Raw genomic sequence first — 18,304 nt, forward strand, 5'->3', positions numbered from 1 at the left:
ACCGGAAAATGTGTCACAACTGAGGTCGTTCCTCGGGCTGGTGAACTACTACCATAAGTTCTTAACAAATTTGTCCACAGTATTACACCCACTGAACACCCTACTGCAAACGGGGGTACCATGGAAGTGGAATGACGAATGTAAACGAGCTTTCCAGAAGTGCAAAGAATTGATCACATCAAAAGAGGTGTTGGCCCATTTCAACCCAGCATTACCAATTCGGTTGGCGTGTGATGCATCACCCTATGGTATTGGAGCGGTGCTATCGCACAAATTCCCAGACGGGTTGGAGAGGCCAGTAGCCTTTGCGTCTCGGTCACTAACCTCAGCCGAGCGCAACTATGCCCAGATTGACAGGGAGGCCCTCAGCCTAGTATGGGGAGTAAAAAAATTCAACCACTATCTGCATGGGCAGAAGTTCACCTTGCTGACTGACCACCAACCACTTGTCTCCATCTTTAATCCAAAGAAGGGCGTTCCGGTGATGATTGCACAACGGCTACAAAGATGGTCCCTTTTTCTAGGGGCGAACCAATATGAAATAGAGTATAAGGGCACGAAACAGCATGGAAACGCTGATGGGCTATCACGCCTGCCACTGCCTACTGCGGAGGAAGCACCAGCAGTGGACCCTATCGAAATATTTTATTCGTCGATAATTGAACGCTTGCCAGTAACTAACGCGGATATAGAGAAGGAGACCCGAAATGATCCGACACTGTCTCGGGTATATGATTTGACGGTGAAGGGATGGCCAACATATGGCGACTCACTGTTGCCAGCATTCTCATCCAGAAGAGAACAGCTGTCAGTATGCCAGGGGACAGTGATGTGTGGATCCCGAGTGGTAATTCCACCCAAGTTAAGGGAGAGAGTGCTCAATGAGCTTCACGAAGGCCATCTGGGAGGGGTGAAAATGAAAAGCCTTGCTAGGGCTTATGTGTGGTGGCCGGGGATCGATCAACAAATCGAGGACCGAACAAAGAGCTGCTCAGGATGCCAGAAGGTCCAAAATGCACCACCACATGCCCCCCTACACCCATGGGAGTGGCCCTCCTCGCCATGGCAACGGGTGCATATTGATTTTGCTGGTCCATTCATGGACTCAATGTTCTTAATAGCAGTGGATGCGCACTCAAAATGGCCTGAGGTGATCAAAATGTCCTCCACCACTACAGAGAAAACGATTGCAGTCCTACGGACCATATTTGCCAGGAACGGTTTGCCAGAGCAGATTTGCTCTGATAACGGACCACAGTTTGTGTCCGAAGAGTTTCGGAAATTTATGAGAAGGAATGGGGTAAGGCATTACACATCCGCCCCGTATCATCCAGCCACAAATGGATTGGCTGAGAGGTTCGTACAAACCTTTAAAAAGGCAGTAAGGGCCATGTGCGATGATGACATTCCACTACAGCATAAGGTGGACAATTTCCTGTTAGCCTACAGAAATGCGACACATGCAGTTACCAACCAGACCCCGGCCATGATGTTCTTTAACCGAAGGTTGAGATCTCGTCTGGATTTGCTCAGACCAAATGTGCGAAGGAATGTTGAGGATAAGCAATTCCAGCACATCAATGAGAAGCCGACAAGGAGCTTCAATGTAGGACAACCAGTCTTGGCCCGCGACTACCGAACAGAGAAATGGCAACCCGGAACGATATGCACACGGCAGGGGCCACTAATGTACACAGTGGATGTCGGGGAGAACATTGTGAGACGCCACGTCGACCAGATCCTAGCGTCACAGGAACGAGTCAACCCCATGTCTCGCGTACCTGGTGATGAACCCGACATACCGGTAGCATCTACCTCAGAAACAGTAGCAGCGGAAACTGATGAACTAACCGACGAAAGGGGGCCAGAACCGCCTCCGCACCAAGAACAAGAACCTCAGGAAAGGCGCTATCCAGAAAGGATCAGGAAGCCGCCCCAAAGACTGAATCTATAAATGGACTATTTCAGTTTAATGTGCATGTTAAAGTGTTAACTGTTATTTGAATGTTATGGGTACTGTTAATCTAAAAGGGGAGGAATTGTAGTGTATGTACCTTTAAGAGAGAACTACTTTTACAGCTCCTGTATACTGTAGTACCGGCAGTGACCACACCTGTATATAAGCCTTGAGCATGCCTCTGTACTGTTAGTCTTTAGACTACCCTCCTCCAGTAAACACCTGTTGATTGTTAACTTACAGCCTCCGTCTAGTTATTGGAAAACATCATACCTTAAGAATCACGGATTCAACACTGACCATCAATGCAAGGGTCAGTTTGCGGAATGTTATTCTGGCACTACAATGTGATTGACTTATGCCCTTGTGAGCTTCTTTTACAAGCTGTTCTCGTTTGTGGCTCGGGGGTACTTCTCGGTTTCCTTTGGGCAACTTAACTCGTACAATACCCGCAGGGGTTTCCGAGTAAAAGTACCTTGGTGGACATTCTGGTGGATTATCTGTTATTGGGTCTAATAGCTGAATCAGTTCCTCATCCTGATTAGCTGCCCGTTCTGCACTAGTGATTACACTAACATTGGCAGGCCCCTCTCGAGGGGGCGTCATGCAGACCGAACGTTTCGCTTGTTCGTCTGTAAGGCTGTTTCCTTTTGAGTGTACTGTTCCAGTGGTATGCTCGTTTATATGAATCACCTGACACTTCTTTTTCTCCATTCTCGAATGGAGAATATCTTCCCACAGTATGGGTTTAATAAAGTCTGCTTTCTTTAAAACATACCGTAATGCTGCGGCTTCAGCATATTGCGCTGTCTTATGGCCAAGGGGTTTAAACAGTAATTCTTTTGGATAAAAAGAAATGGAAATCTCAAAGTCCCTACTACTATCCCCATCCTAGCTGAGGATTGTTGGGGTGTCTCTTTTTTAATCGTCATTGACGATCCATCACAGTAAATAACTTGATGGTATTCTGTAAGCGGTCTCATAAGTATTTGTCTGATTCTCTCCTCCGTATTATCATTCTCCATGATGGAGAGATACTCTATCTTTCCACATTAATTTTGGATGGCTTTGTAGTTAAAGATAGTATTTATTAATGAGTTGCTCGAGGAGGTCTTTGCCTCCCCCTTCTGGACAAGTTTAATGAAGCTATGTTCGTTTGTGGGCAAGGTTGCCAAGGCATAGGGGAATTCAAAAGGTCCTGGCTGGGTGCCAGGCCTTTAATGCTGGGATTTATCGTCCTCAAGATGCTGAGGTTCATTTGCTGCTTTATCTTTAATTATTTTAACTGATTTTTGTTCCTCCCTCTTGGGGATTTCATGTTTTCCAGATCCCTGATGGGGTTTATCGGACCGTTTACTTTCTTGACGATCCTCCTGTTGAGGTGGACGTTGGTTCTGCCGGGAAACTTTTTGATCCTAACTTCGGTTTTGTCCATACCCTCCCATGGCTCTTTGATAACTTTGGCCAGTGTAAAAACTGTCCCCATAGGGAGTCCACTATCCTTCGCTTTCCTTTCGAAGTCTAGCCCCTCGTCTATCCCATCTTTCTGGGGAGAAATCTGTCTCATATTGTGGGCAGGTTGGGGTGTAAACCTTTTGGAATACCCTCTTGGGGGTCCCGAGCCATGAGTTTGTGTCTGGGCAGGGTGGACTTGAGACTTGGATCTATACAGTCCTTCTTTCTGAGTACCAAAGGTACCTTCTTTGTTTTTTTTGTCCCTAGTTTCTGATCTCATTATAGGTTTAGTTTGGGGTAGACCTAAGAGGTCATGATTTAATTGGATAATGCGATTGACATTATCCCATCTTTGTTGGTTATCTCGATAATCATTTAGAGCACCCTCACAGGCAAGTTTGAGGGCTGTATTTTGATATTGATTGGCTAGGTAACCATGAACAATGTCCCAATTATCCTGTGTAAGTACTTTGCCTAATCTGTAGGCAGCTACCAGCCCTTTAGTTGTGGCTGTATTAGTGAGTAGTTCCTTGATTGAACCCATTACATGCCCGCCCTGAGTTGCCGTGAGAACATAAGCCTATATTTGAACCCAGTTGTTGCACTGGTTTAATGGGGGAATTAAGTCTGTTCTTAGTATCATTTGCAGTAGTTGCCTCAGGTGTTGAGCATTCCAATTTTGGCAACAGGTTTCCAATTTATCAAGGTTAGTTAGAATCCAGCAGGTTTTTTCCTGGCTGGTGTTTCCTGGTTTACCACACATTGTGTAGATGGAGCTCAGGTTTACTTGGCCTAGGGGCACAATGTGTGGTTGCTGGGATTGGTTTACTGGACCATTAATCATTGCGCCTCCAGCATTTAGATAAGATTGAGCTAGTGCCTGTCGGCATTGATTATAATGGATTCTAAGCTGTCTATAGTTTTCTCGAAGATTGTTGTCATTTATTTCATCATGAGTTTGCCACCTTAACCGGAATCCATGGCCCCCAGGAGCATAGGCTGCTCCGGGTCCTGCTATTCGGCCATGGTTGCCACCACCTTGTTGGGCACCATTCATTAGGCCTCCCAATTGTGCAGGTGTGAACCTTACATTAAGGAATTTATTGGATTTGGAGTATTCATTTGAGTATCCCACAGGATATTCTGTGTCCGCTGGTACTGGGGATCAGCATTAATCGTGCCATGGGTTCTAACAGCTCCTTTGGCATCAAAGCCTTCTATTTCAAAAATTATCACTTGGTTTTGTGGAGGTACAGGGATAGGATTATTTCCCCTAATAAAGCAATCGTTTAAATTTTCTAATAAAAAACTTGGCCAATTCTGACAGGATTTGCCATTTCTTCAAGACCTAACCTCAGTTAGGGTTTAATATTTCATCAGGACCTAACCTCGGGTAGGATTTCATATGAACTTTATAAGAAGCTTTAGACCTCAATGGTATTTTGAGGGAGTTCTGATTTAAGTTCTACAAGGCCTGACCAGGGTCTTGTCGTCTCTAGAGACTTAAATCTGGGTCTTAGAACCACTGTCAGTAAACACTCCTTCTATACTTAACAATCTACAACATTGATATAGATAAAAATATAAGTATAGGTTCTGTATCAACTCGTTAACACACTCGTTGGGTGCCATCTGAAGGGATAATTACAAGTCCTAGCCCTTTTGGGCTACCCCAGATCAGGCGTATTCCCCAGACGTTCACCTTCAACTTAAGTTAGAGATAGCCGAATTCCGTAAGATGCTTAAATGGGTCTAAAGGTTCAGGCTATCTCTCCCTAAAGGGAAGGAATGACTGAAGATGTTACCGTCCTCCAGATAGTACTTTTAATAAGTTGAACTAGACTGTAACCTTCCAGATATTATGAGGGTCCGGAATACCCCCCAGAATTCTGCAACTCCTTACAAAAGTGTGTACAGAAATTGGGTTCGCAAGTTTATACAGAATTACTCTTTGAGACAATTCTAAAAATATAAAGTTTTATTTAAGAGCCGACATTCAGTTAACAGCTGTTGAATCAGTCGCAACATTAACAATTCAAAATACAGATAGCTTACATTTCTTATTTCTAAGAGATCCTTATTCTCAAATCTTTACTTCGTTACATTTCTACATTTCTTACTTATTTCTAAATCCAGAACATCCACCAAAATCAATTACTTTGATTTCCTGAGACTCATAGTTAAAGACTTACAGAGCTGCCTCTGAAGAGTTGAGAAACGCTTTGCCCGTTCAGCGAGTTCTGACTTTCTGTTTGAAAAGCTCTTATTTTTATACCCTTTTGGCAGTGGTTTCTTCTTTGAAGTTCACTGCTGATGTCAGCTAATTGTCTTTATTGATACCTCTTTCGAATGCTTTCTCTCTTACTGTCAATTCAACTATTGCATGCATAATTATGTCTCTATCTTTAGGTGTTTCAAAAACCATCATAAAAACAATATAACAGTAGTCTTTATTTGATGTCATTCTTACAAAATGCTTTCATTCAATTCTTAATATTGGCTTTACTGGTTTTTAGCAGACATTGTGACTCCGTGCTGCTCCAAGTTCAATACAAACACAATGTAATTGCTTGGTTTCTCTATTGAAGTCATATCGTCAAAGTGTTCTTGTTGGTATCATATTTACTATGTCTAAATTAAAGACAGAGTGTTTCATGCATTTCTAGCTATCTCAATTGGTTGCATATTTAATCGTGTTTCCTGTCTTCCAAGTTTAACATAAAAACTATTTGACCAGCAGGAGTTTCTTTTACTTGATGTCATCTTTTCAAAGGCACATGCCTCTTTTAATGTTTGTGTTTCTGTTTTACGTGTTAGTTCTTAACACTTTAAACTGGGCCTTCTCATTGTGTTGGTTGGAAACCGTAGATCTTTTGGGAGCGCCAAACTGCCATTTCAATGGGGTAATTGTTTTAGTATATTTAACTAATTCCCATTTCAAAGCTTGTTAGGTTTTTTACAACTTTGTTTAACAACTGATCTTTATCTCAGAAGCCTGTTCTCTGTTTACAGCCTGTGTCTCCGAGGCTTTCCAGACTTTTAAACCCAGTATATCATGTATTAATAATATCAGTATTCTGTTCATATTATGGTGTATCTTTTTGAAATATGGCATATTCCCTCACACTCTACTTCACCTAACCCTATCAGCATATCCTTCTATTCCTTTCTCCCTCATGTACTTATCTAGCTTCCCCTTAAATGCAATTTGGATTGTTCTCCTTGGAGCAGAGAAAGTTAAGGGGAGATTTAATAGAGGTGTTCAAAATTATGAAGCGGTTTTGATAGAGTAAATAAGGAGAAACTGTTTCCACTGGCAGGAGGGTTGGTAACCAGAGGACACAGATTTAAGATAATTGGCAAAAGAACCAGAGGGGAGATAAAGAGAATTTTTTTTACGCAGCGAGTTGTTGTGATCTGGAATGCACTTTTTGAAACAGTGGTGGAAGCAGATTCAATGGTAACTTTCAAAAGGGAATTGGATAAATACTTGAAAGGGAAAACTTGCTGGGCTCTGGGGAAAGAGCAGGGGGAGTGGGACTAATTGGGTAGCTCTTTCAAAGAGCCGGCACAGGCACAATGGTCTGAATGGCCTCCTCTGCTGTAAGATTCTATGATTCTATGTTGACCCTGTCCCAAATCCTGGTGATCCGCCCCTCCGGCAGGGGGCACCCAAGGCCCTGATTGGGTCTAGACTGAATGGTCCAAAAAAATAGCATATATCCTTAGTTTCCATAATGTAGGGAATATCTAGGGCAGACTTTAGGTGATTGATCTCTTTATTGTTGGGGCCTTCAAGAAGCACAAAACTGTACCTGCTCTAGGAAGGTGTGAGTTCCACTTAATCTATCAGGGGAGAACTGGGAGTAATTGCCAGGAAGGTTGACAGATATGACCCCACAGGCAGCACGGGACATAAAGGGAACAGGTTTATGAAGCATCCATGCCTCCTGCAAAAGTAAAGTGGGCTGGAAACCTGGTGTATCTGGGCCCTGCCCCAAATTGCAGTCCCCCCCTGCCCCCCGGGATTGTGCCACTTTATCAAACTTCCTCAGAGAAGCGTAGACTTGGGGGTGCTTTGATTGTGGTTTATCAGATGATGAAGGGAATAGATTGTGTTCGAGTAGACAGTTTGTTCCAACTAAATAAGCTAAGTTAAGTTGTATGAGACCAGGACTAGGTTGGACGCCAGGTGGTGATTCTTCTCCCAGAGAACAGCGGACCTCTGGAACAGGCTGCCGTCTGGTGCGGGTAGATGCTGATTTGCTGAATTGAATCCTTCAAGCGAGAGCTGGACCTGTTTGTGGCTGGGGTGGAGATCACCTCGTACAAGAGGTCAGTACTGCAGGGATTTATTGGGGCCAGAGTGATCTCCTGGACTAGTTTTGAAGTCGGAGAGGAATCTCTCAGATTTTTTCCCCCAAATCGACCTGGGTTTTTAATCTGATTTTTTGCCTCTCCCAGGCGATGACATGGTGGGGTGGGAGGAAGTATATATAGCGTGACGCACAAGGCATCGCAATTGTGTGAGACAGGCTAGATGGACCAGAGGGTCTTTTCCTGCCAGACATTGTTCGATTTTCCCTGGCCCTAGAATTGCAGGCGCCTTTTTTTTTATTAGGTCAGGAGCCGGTCTCTGGCTCCACCGCTTTATTTGGTAATGTTTGGGTTGTTGAGATACCGCGGCAAACGTGGGAGTCGAGACCAGAGCTATTGAAAACACAACTGTTTTATTCTAACCACATGGCAAACAGGAACTAGAAAAGCCCGCGCATCCACTTAAATACTTCCCAGACAGGAAGTGCTCCCGGCAGCCTGTCCCTGCGGGAAACAAGTTGCTGGAGGAAAGGGCCCCCGGCTGGGGGCTTCTGCTTAGACTGTCCGTGCCGCCGTGAGCGGATTATGTCCAGTGGTGGCGTGTCGCCACAGAGCTCCCCCCAGAATCCGCTTAGGAGGAGTGGACAAGTCGTGACGGTGGTCTAATGGTTCTGCCGCAGCGGCTCTGAGTGGTCGCCGGTCTAGTTGGTTGGGTCGGGCGGTTCGCCGCCGGCTGTGCTGGCTTGCCGGGGGGACGGCCTCTAGTTGGAGGCTGGGCCACGGGGACCTGTTCCCCTGGTTCTGTGTGTGCTGGTTTCAGCCGGTCGATGGAGACTGTGTCGACCCTGTCGCCGAGTCGCAGCTTGAAGACCTTGTCCCCGGTTTGTAGTACCTCGTACGGTCCGTCGTACGGGGGTCGCAGGGGCCCGCGGTGTGCGTCGTGTCGCACGAAGACGAAGCGCGCCTGCTGTAAATTTGGCGGGACGTGAGGTGCGAGTTCGCCGTGTCGGTTGACCGGAAGTGGGGCGAACTGCTGAGCGGAAGAGAAAGAGTTGAGCCGCTGCTGTTCGGCCGACCAAGGCTTGTTAGGCTCCGGGAGGAATTCACCTGGGACGCGCAGCGGTTGTCCGTAGACTAACTCCGCTGCCGAGGACTGGAGGTCTTCCTTGGCCGCGGTGCGTAGGCCGAGTAGCACCCACGGTAGGCGGTCAGTCCAGGTACTGTCCTGCAGGCCGGCGCGGAGTGAGGCCTTGAGTGACCTGTGGAAGCGTTCACAAAGCCCGTTGGCCTGCGGGTGGTACGCCGTGGTGCGGTGGAGCGTCACCCCGAGGTTGCGTGCTGTGGCCGTCCAGAGTTCGGAGGTGAACTGGGCGCCTCTGTCGGAGGTTATGTCGGCCAGTACGCCGAACCTCGCAACCCAGGTGTTAACGAATGCCCTGGCGATGTCGGCTGTGGTGGTGGAGGTCAGCGACACTGCCTCAGGCCAGCGTGTGTAGCGGTCGACCATCGTGAGGAGATAAGTTTGGCCTTGCGATGGCGGCAGGGGACCAACGATGTCGACGTGTACGTGGTCGAAGCGGCGGCTGGGTACCTCGAAGTCTCCCAGGGGTGCTTTGGTGTGCAGCTGTACCTTAGCCCGTTGGCAGGCGAGGCAGGAGGTGGCCCAAGTACGAACATCTCTGCTGAGGCCGCGCCAGACGAAGCGCTTGGAGAGGAGTTTGACGGATGCGCGGGAACCCGGGTGAGAGAGCCCGTGGAGCGCGTCGAAAACGCGGCGGCGCCAGGTCTCAGGGACGACCGGCCTGGGTTGGCCGAGTGAGACGTCGCAAGTGACTGCCGTGGCTTCGGGCCCGTGCGCGACCTTGGCTAGGCGTAGCCCTGGCAGGCTGGTAGCTGCCGAGAGGAGGTCTGGGTCTGTGAGCTGGGCCGCTGCTAGTTGTGCGTAGTCGACCGCGAGGTGATTCGCACAGACGGCGGGACGGGAAAGGCAGTCGGCGACCACGTTGTCTCTACCGGAGACGTGCTGGATGTCCGTAGTAAACTCGGACACGGCCGCGAGCTGGCGTTGCTGCCTAGCGGACCAGGGTTCGGTGTGCTTGGCCATCGCGTACGTGAGTGGCTTGTGGTCCACATACGCGGTGAAGTGGCGGCCTTCCAGGAGGAACCTGAAATGGCGGACCGACAGGTGGAGCGCGAGAAGCTCGCGGTCGAAAGTGGAGTATTTGACCTCCGGGGGGCGCAGTTGGCGGCTGTAGAAGGCAAGTGGCTGCCATGCGCCATTGACCCACTGCTCGAACACGGCCCCGACCGCGTGGTCGGAGGCGTCTGTGGTGAGCGCGACCCGAGCATCGGCCTTCGGGTGCGCGAGCAGAGTGGCGTCGGCGAGCGCGTTTTTGGTGGCGTCGAAGGCGGCTGCCGTGTCAGTGGTCCAGGCTACGTCCATCTTGCCGGATTTTCCTCGGAGGGAGTCGTATAGGGGCTTCATGAGGGCTGCAGCTCTGGGGATGAACCTGTTGTAGAAGTTCACCATCCCGAGGAACTCTTGGAGGCCCTTGATGGTTGTGGGGTGGGGAAATTGCTGGACGGCCTGCACCTTGTTGGGCAGGGGGACGGCCCCAGCAGGGGTGATGTGGTGACCGAGAAAATCGATCTCGGTGAGGCCGAATTGGCACTTCGCCGGGCTGAGGATGAGCCCGTGTTGGGCTAGGCGCCCGAACAGGATGCGAAGGTGTTCGAGGTGTTCCTGTTTGGAGGAGCTGGCCACGAGAATGTCGTCTGAGAGGGACAGCATGTGGGAGAGCAGGTCTGATGGTGAAGTGTCACCAAGGCCGGGGAGGTCCAGGAGTTGGCAGTGGCGCTGGTAAGAGGACGTTTGAAATTTTTTAAGTAGCGCAGCCTTCAGATGTTCGTACTTGCCATCCGTTGGTGGATCCTGCAGCGCTGCCCAAACCTTGGGGACTGTAGCGTAGGTGAGCGAGGCGACGAGGTAGTCGTACTTCGTGGCGTCGACTGTAATGCCTTTCAGCCGGAATCTGGACTCAGCTTGAACGAACCAGGCTTCGGCGAGGTTCTCCCAAAAGTCTGGTAATTTAACCGTGACTGCGTTTGTATCCGCCATGCTAGCTTAGGATTCGTCCTGAGCGTCGGGGTCACCAGTGTTGAGATACCGCGGCAAACGTGGGAGTCGAGACCAGAGCTATTGAAAACACAACTGTTTTATTCTAACCACATGGCAAACAGGAACTAGAAAAGCCCGCGCATCCACTTAAATACTTCCCAGACAGGAAGTGCTCCCGGCAGCCTGTCCCTGCGGGAAACAAGTTGCTGGAGGAAAGGGCCCCCGGCTGGGGGCTTCTGCTTAGACTGTCCGTGCCGCCGTGAGCGGATTATGTCCAGTGGTGGCGTGTCGCCACAGGGTGATGATAATGTCTCACACGGGGAAGGGAGTGTCTGGTGCTCTCCTTTGCTTAGTGGTGAAAATTGCTCCACCAATAAGTTGCGAAAAGAGCTGGTGGGGGAAAAAATAATTGGTTTCAGACAATCAAAGACTTCAGTCAGGTTACACTACCCAGTAAAGAAAGAACTTGCATTTCTACAGTGTCTTTCACGACCTCAGGATGCCCCAAAGCGCTTTACAGCCAATGAAGTACTTTTGAAGTGCAGTCACTGTTGTAATGTAAACATTAGGTACATAAAAGCCTGTGATGTCTTCAAGTCTTTCAACCTGCTTGGTCTTCAAGATCTTGGGGCCTGCTACTCCTGTGGTCACTCGTGGGGTATGAACATAAGAAATAGGAGCGGGAGTAGGCCATACGGCCTCTCGAGCCTGCTCCGCCATTCAATAAGATCATGGCTGATCATCGACCTTAACTCCACTTTTCCCGCACTATCCCCATATCCCTTGATTTACCAGAAATCTATCGATCTCAGTCTGGTTCATCGATCATGGAAAAGCGTAAGAACATAAGACAGCCCAGAATGAGAAAAGTCTTGAATATACTCAACGACTGAGCATCCACAGCCCTCTGAGGTAGAGAATTCCAAAGATTCACAACCCTCTGAGTGAAGAAATTTCTCACCTCAGTGGTAAATGGACGACCCCTTATCCCCCAAGTTCTAGACTCTCCAGCCAGGGAAACTGCCTCTCAGCATCTACCCTGTTAAGCCCTCAAGAATTTTATACGGATTTTATATAGGCCCATTCCACTCAATCTCTCCTCATAGGACAAACCTCTCATCCCAGAAATCAATATAGTGAACCTTTGTTGCACCCCCACACCAGTTCAGCCATCACACGAACAGACATAAAAAAAAAGTCAGGAAAAGACCGTTGGCCCATTAAGCCTGCCACAAACAGGCATGATGCTCAATTGCTCCCAGGGTACCCTCCCACTTGGGAGAGTCGGAAAACCAGATTTAAAAAAAACCCTAGGCCAATTCAGGGGGAAGAAAATCTGGGAAATTCCTCTCCAATCTCCCGAAGGAAATGAAAACGAGTTCCCGGAGATCACAGTGACCATGAAGTACATACCCAACGTCCCACCTACCTTCTGTACGCAGTGATCTTAAACACTGCAAAGAACCCGTCCAGTTCCTTTTTGAACTGTTGCAGCGAATCCACACTCACCGCGTGATCTGGTAACTTGTTGCAAGTGTCGAGAACCCTCTCCGTAAAGAAAAGGCCTCCTGACGTCTAACCTAATCCTATGCTTGTACGGCATCACGTTCCCGCACTCTGGAAGTTTCTCCCGGAATCCTTCTGCCTCACTGCTTTTCTCTCTTCCTTCAAATGGCCTTTCTCAATGTACTTATATTGACTCAGACCTCACCGTCCTCGGGCTCTTGCATTGTTCCACGGAAACTCAGTGTAAGCTCAAGGAACAGCACCTCATCTTCCGATTAGGCACTTTACAGCCTTCCGGACTCAATATCGAGTTCAACAATTTCAGATCATAACCTCGGCCCCTATTACATTTTTACACATCTTTTTTATCCACACCTTTGTTTTGGCCCTTCCCCCTTTTTTTCTCCCCCACATGGCAGCTGTCTCTCATTCTGCCAGCGCATTTCACACCTAATCTAGAGCCGTCTTTTGTCTCTCCACTAGTCCGATCACCATCTCGTCTGGTTTTGAATACCTCTTAATGTCTCTTCACTTCTCTCTTGTTCTCTCATCCCCATTTCCCAGCCCCCAAACTGGCCTTTTAATCTGTTTCATTTCCTGTGTTTTTTCAGTCCTGACGAAGGGTTTCGACCTGAAACTTTGACTCTGTTTCTCTCTCCACGGATGTTGCCTGGCCTGCTAAGTTTTTCCAGCATTTTCTGTTGTTATTTCGGATTTCCAGCATCCGCAGTATTTTGCTATCGTACTTATATTGACTGTGCCTTTGGCCACCTCCCCTAATGTCTCTCTTACTTCTTGCTTGGTGTTCATTGGTCTCCCTGGAAGCAACTTTATTTTAAAATTCATTCTCGGGGATGTAGGCGTTGCTGGTAAGGCCAGCATTTATTCTCCATCCCTGGTTTCCCTGAGAAGGTGGTGGTGGGCCGCCTTCTTGAAATGCTGGAAGCGGTTTGATATAACTGGGTGGCTCGCTAGGCCACTTCAGAGGGGAGTTAAGAGTCAACCACGTTGGTGTGGGACTGGACCAGACCGGGTAAGGATGGCAGATTTCCTTCTCTAAAGGACATTAGTGAACCGGTTGAGTTTTTACGATAATCTGACAGCTTCATGGTCGCTTTTACTGAATTCCAATTACTCAAACTGTCCACGGTGGGATTTGAACTCACGTTCTCTGGATTATTAGTCCAGGCCTTAGGTTTACTAGTCCACTACCATAACCACTAAGCAACCATACCCTAACTTGGGAAGTTTGTTATGTGAAAGGCACCACATAAATGTGCAATACTATTGACAAGCTACTTTGCGTGACCAGTTTAACGTCACAATGCTGGAGCTCTGCTAATGAAGTTAGCACACTGCTAGTTAAATAAATGATGCACAAATATTTTATGATTTGTAATGTGCTCGTGATTTCTAATCCATTTCAATTTGCTTCTTCCAGGTGTTGCCAGCGGTGAATGAGAAAGGTACGACGTACAGGACCCTGCTGCTCAAGAATACAGGGAACACGCTCATCACCTTTTCCCTGGATTCGCAGCGTGAAAGCGCCATCAGAATCAAACCGACCATGGGTTTCATGCTCCCGCACGCTCATCAGATATTGTCATTGAGAGCAATCCCGCAGAACGAGAGCCTTACCAAACACACGCTGCTGCTACGTCTGAACGCCTCAGAGAAGTTCAATCAGGTGCCAACAAGAAATCTTACTTAGATTTGGAGTATGTGTACAGTTTTGGTTTCCTTACCTAAGAAAGGATATACTTGCCTTAGAAGTGGGTGCAACGAAGGTTCACTAGATTAATTCCTGGGGTGAGAGGGTTGTCCTTTGAGGAGAGATTGAGCAGAATGGACTGATATTCTCTGGAGTTTAGAAGAATCTCATTGAAAAGTATAAAATTCTCAGAGGGTTTGAGAGGGTAGATGCGTTTTCCCTGGCTGGAGCGTCTAGAACACGGGGTCACAGTCTCAGGATAAGGGCCATGGTGTGGAGATGCCGGAGTTGGACTGGGGTGGACAAATGTAAGAAGTCACACAACACCAGGTTATAGTCCAACAGCTTTATTTGAAATCACAAGCTTTCGGAGCACTGCTCCTTCGTCAGGTGAAGGGGTCAGGATAAGGGGTCAGCCATTTAGGACTGAGATGAGGAGAAATTTCTTCACTCTGAGGGTTGTGAATCTTTGGAATTCTTTACCCCAGAAGGCTGTGGATGCTGAGCCGTTGAGTATATTCAAGACTCTTCTCAGTCTGGGCTGTCTTATGTTCTTATTCTTTCCATGATTGATAAACCAGCTTCTGGATGAAGGAGAAAGAGACTGGGTGGGGTCATGATTGGGAAGGGAGAAAGGAGTTTGGGCATTAGGGTTGGGATTGAAAGAGTTGTAATGGAGGGAGGGGGATGAGAGATAGACAGGGAACAGCCGGGGAGTAGATATTCAACTTATCATCCAGGTTTTTTTAAAATTCGTTTATGGGATCTGGGCGTCGCTGGCAAGGCCAGCATTTATTGCCCACCCCTATTTGCCCTTGAAAAGGTGGTGGTGAGCCACCTTCTTGAACCGCTGTAGTCCATGTGATGAAGGTACTCCCACTGTGCTGTTCAGGAGGGAGTTCCAGGATTTTGACCCAGCGACGATGAAGGAACGGCGATATACTTCTAAGTCAAGATGGTGTGTGACTTGGAGGGGAACATGGAGTTGGTGATGTTCCCATGCACCTGCTGCCCTTGTCCTTCTAGGTGGTAGAGGTCGTGGGTTTGGGAGGTGCTGCCGAAGAAGCCTTGGCGAGTTGCTGCAATGCATCTTTTAGATGGTACACACTGCAGCCACGGTACGCTGGTGGTGGAGGGAGTGAATGTTTAAGGTGGTGGATGGGGTGCCAATCAAGCGGGCTGCTTTGTCCTGGATGGTGTTGAGCTTCTTGAGTGTTGTTGGAGCTGCACTCATCCAGGCAAGTGGAGAGTATTCCATCACACTCCTTACTTGTGCCTTGTAGATGGTGGAAAGACATTGGGGGGTCAGGAGGTGAGACTCGCCACAGAATACCCAGCCTCTGACCTGCTCTTGTTGCCACATTATTTATGTGGCTGGCCCAGTTAAGTTTCTGGTCAATGGTGACCCCCAGGATGTTGATGGTGGGGGATTCGGAGATGGTAATATCGTTGAATGTCAAGGGGAGGTGGTTAGACTCTCGCTTGTTGGAGATAGTCATTGCCTGGTGCTTCTGTGGCGCGAATGTTACCTGCCACTTATCAGCCCAAGCCTGAACGTCATCCAGGTCTTGTTGCATGCGGGCATGGACTGCTTCATTATCTGAGGAGTTGCAAATGGCGCTGAACACTGTGAACATGGCATTGCGGCTCGGCCACTGAACTCATGGAGATTGGAAACGGGGTAGTTTTGATAACAGGCGGCCGATCTGTAACACCAGTTTTATGTTCAGGTGTCAAGTTGAAAACCCACCCCAGGGCTACAATGGGCGGAGAGAGTTCCAGTTGTGATGGGGAGAGGGGTGCGGGGGTTGTGGGAGGGGGTAGAGATGAATGGAAGTGTGTTGGTTTGTTCTGGGAAGGTGGGGGTGTGGGGCAGATGCATGAGGCAGGGCAACACTAGGCGTTGCTAATTGCGATCTGGGTGTAAAATCACCGCTCCATGGTCACAAGACAAGCTCTGACGATACAGGTGAGGTAGGGCATTCAGCCTATTTTGTCTTATCCATTGAGAGAACCCTCTTGTCACAGTCTAACTATCTCCTGCACAATTCTTTTGCCTCCACTACCCCACTCGGTAGTCTATTTGACACGTTGATTACTGCTTATTAAGAATTTTCTGACATCCATCCCAGAATTTGCCCTTTACCGTGAATCCCCACTCTCCGTCTTCGAGTCTTGTGGCTCTCTAAAACACGGTAGTTTCTTTCCACTTTCCTATTCTCACTTGCTGTTATTTTTCTATCTAATTTCAGTTTCTTTTCTTTTTTTTCTAACTTTCTTCATTCACTTTCATGCTAAATTTCCCCTCTTTCGTTCTTTCCCTATCACTTTTTATATCGCTGGTTGAATAATTGGGCTGTTTTCACCTTTTCAAAAGAACCAAAACCCTAGGAGGGTGGGAGGTGGGGGGTGAGTCATTTGAGTCGCTCTGGGTTTCTGCCCCTTTTTTACGGGCTTGCAAATTCTGCCAGAAATTCCTCTGTGGATATCACCGAAAGAGGCAGAACAACAATAAAAATAACTTGCATTTATATAGCGCCTTTAATGTAGTAAAACACCCAACACGCTTCACAGGAGCGATTATCAAACAAAGTTTAACACCAAGCCACATAAGGAGATATTAGGGCAGATAACCAAAAGCTTGGCCAATGAGGTAGGTTTTAAGGAGTGTCTTAAAGGAAGAAAGAGAGACGGAGAGGTTTAGGGAGGGAATTCCAGAGCAGCTTAGGGCCCAGACAGCTGAAGGCACGGCCGCTAATAGTTGTGCGATTATAATCAGGGATGCTCAAGAGGGCAGAATTAGAGAAGCGCAGATATCTCTGGGGGTTGTGGGGCTGAAGGAGATTACAGAGATAGGGAGGGAGGCGAAGCCATAGAGGGATTTGAAAACAAGGATGAGACTTTTAAAATCGAGGCGTGCTTAACCGGGAACCAATGTAGGTCAGCGAGCAAAGAATCATAGAAATTTACAGCACAGAAGGAGGCCATTTGGCCCATCTTGTCCGTGCCAGCCGACAAAGAGCTATCCACCCTAATCCCACTTTCCATCTCTTGGCCCGTAGCCCTGTAGGTTACAGTACTTCAAGTGCATATCCAAGTACTTTCTAAATGCGTTGCGTATTTCTGCCTCTACCACCCTTTCAGGCAGTGAGTTCCAGATCCCCCACCACTCTCTCTGGGTGGAAAAATTTCTCCTCAAATCCCCTCTAAACCTCCGACCGATTACTTTAAATCTATGCCCCCTGGTTATTGACCCTTCTGATGGGTGAACGGGACTTGGTGCGAGTTAGGACACGGACAGCTGTGTTTTGGTTTATGGAGGGTAGAATGTGGGAGGCTGGCCGGGAGTGCCTGGAAGATGACATCATCTCCCAGAATTTCCTCGATGATCAATGACTATTTTTAAAAAATATAATCATCGGGGCCGTAACCTCTCCGGACCGAGGGTTCCTGCTGCACCTCTGGTGAAGTTATGGCAGAGGGAAATAAGCAGCCGGGAGGAAACTCCCGGCCCAGATTTGCTGCAAACAATGAAACCGGCTGTTAAAGAAGAAAGAACTTGCATTTATATACACCATCCCTTTTGTCATTCCATCTCTCCTGCCTTCCACCCCATCACAGACCTCTCCATTTTGTTCCTTCCTCCCCTCACATCCCCCAACCCCCATTTCCCTGCCTCTGCACTTGCTTAAAAACTGTTACATCTCTAACTTTTTCCTGTTTTGATGAAAAAGGTCACCAACCTGAAACATTAACTCTGTTTCTCTCTCCACAGATGCTGCCTGACCTGCTGAGTGTTTCCAGCATTTTCTCTTTTTCTTTCAGATGTCCAGCATTCGCAGTGTTTTGCTTTTTTGCAGTTACTTAGCCCCTTTCACGACCTCAGGAAGTGCCAAAGCGCTTTACTGCCAAACAAGTACTTTTTGAAGTGTAGTCACTGTTGTAATGTAGGAAACGCAGCAGTCACTTTGCACACAGCAAGCTCCCACAAACAGCAATGTGATAATAACTAGAGCACCTCTTTTAGTGATGTTGGTTGAGGGATAAATATTGGCCAGGAAACGGAGGATAACTCCCCTTTTCAAAACTCCCCTGTTGGAAAATGCAGGGATGTAAGCATTGCAAAGAATGAAAGAAGTTTCAATTATATAGCATCATTCACACCTCAGGACATCACAACTGCTTTTGAAGTGTAGCATTTGTTTTGTAGGCAAGCACGGCAGCCAATTTGCACACAGCA

General features: G+C 47.8%; 1 protein-coding gene across 3 annotated transcripts in view; it reads left to right on the forward strand.

Moving 5' to 3' along the window:
• cfap65 (cilia and flagella associated protein 65) overlaps window positions 1-18,304 on the forward strand; it is a 217,141-nt gene that overhangs the window by 98,773 nt on the left and 100,064 nt on the right. For all 3 annotated transcript variants that reach the window (XM_085986795.1, XM_085986797.1, XM_085986796.1), the window contains exon 13: window positions 13,795-14,040. In XM_085986795.1, coding sequence (XP_085842921.1) covers window positions 13,795-14,040 — 246 coding nt within the window. The remainder of the gene's footprint in view (window positions 1-13,794; window positions 14,041-18,304) is intronic.

The sequence above is a fragment of the Somniosus microcephalus genome, chromosome 4 (genome assembly GCF_052327205.1).
Source record: "Somniosus microcephalus isolate GS21.2 chromosome 4, FLI_Smic_1.0, whole genome shotgun sequence".
NCBI lineage: Eukaryota > Metazoa > Chordata > Chondrichthyes > Squaliformes > Somniosidae > Somniosus > Somniosus microcephalus.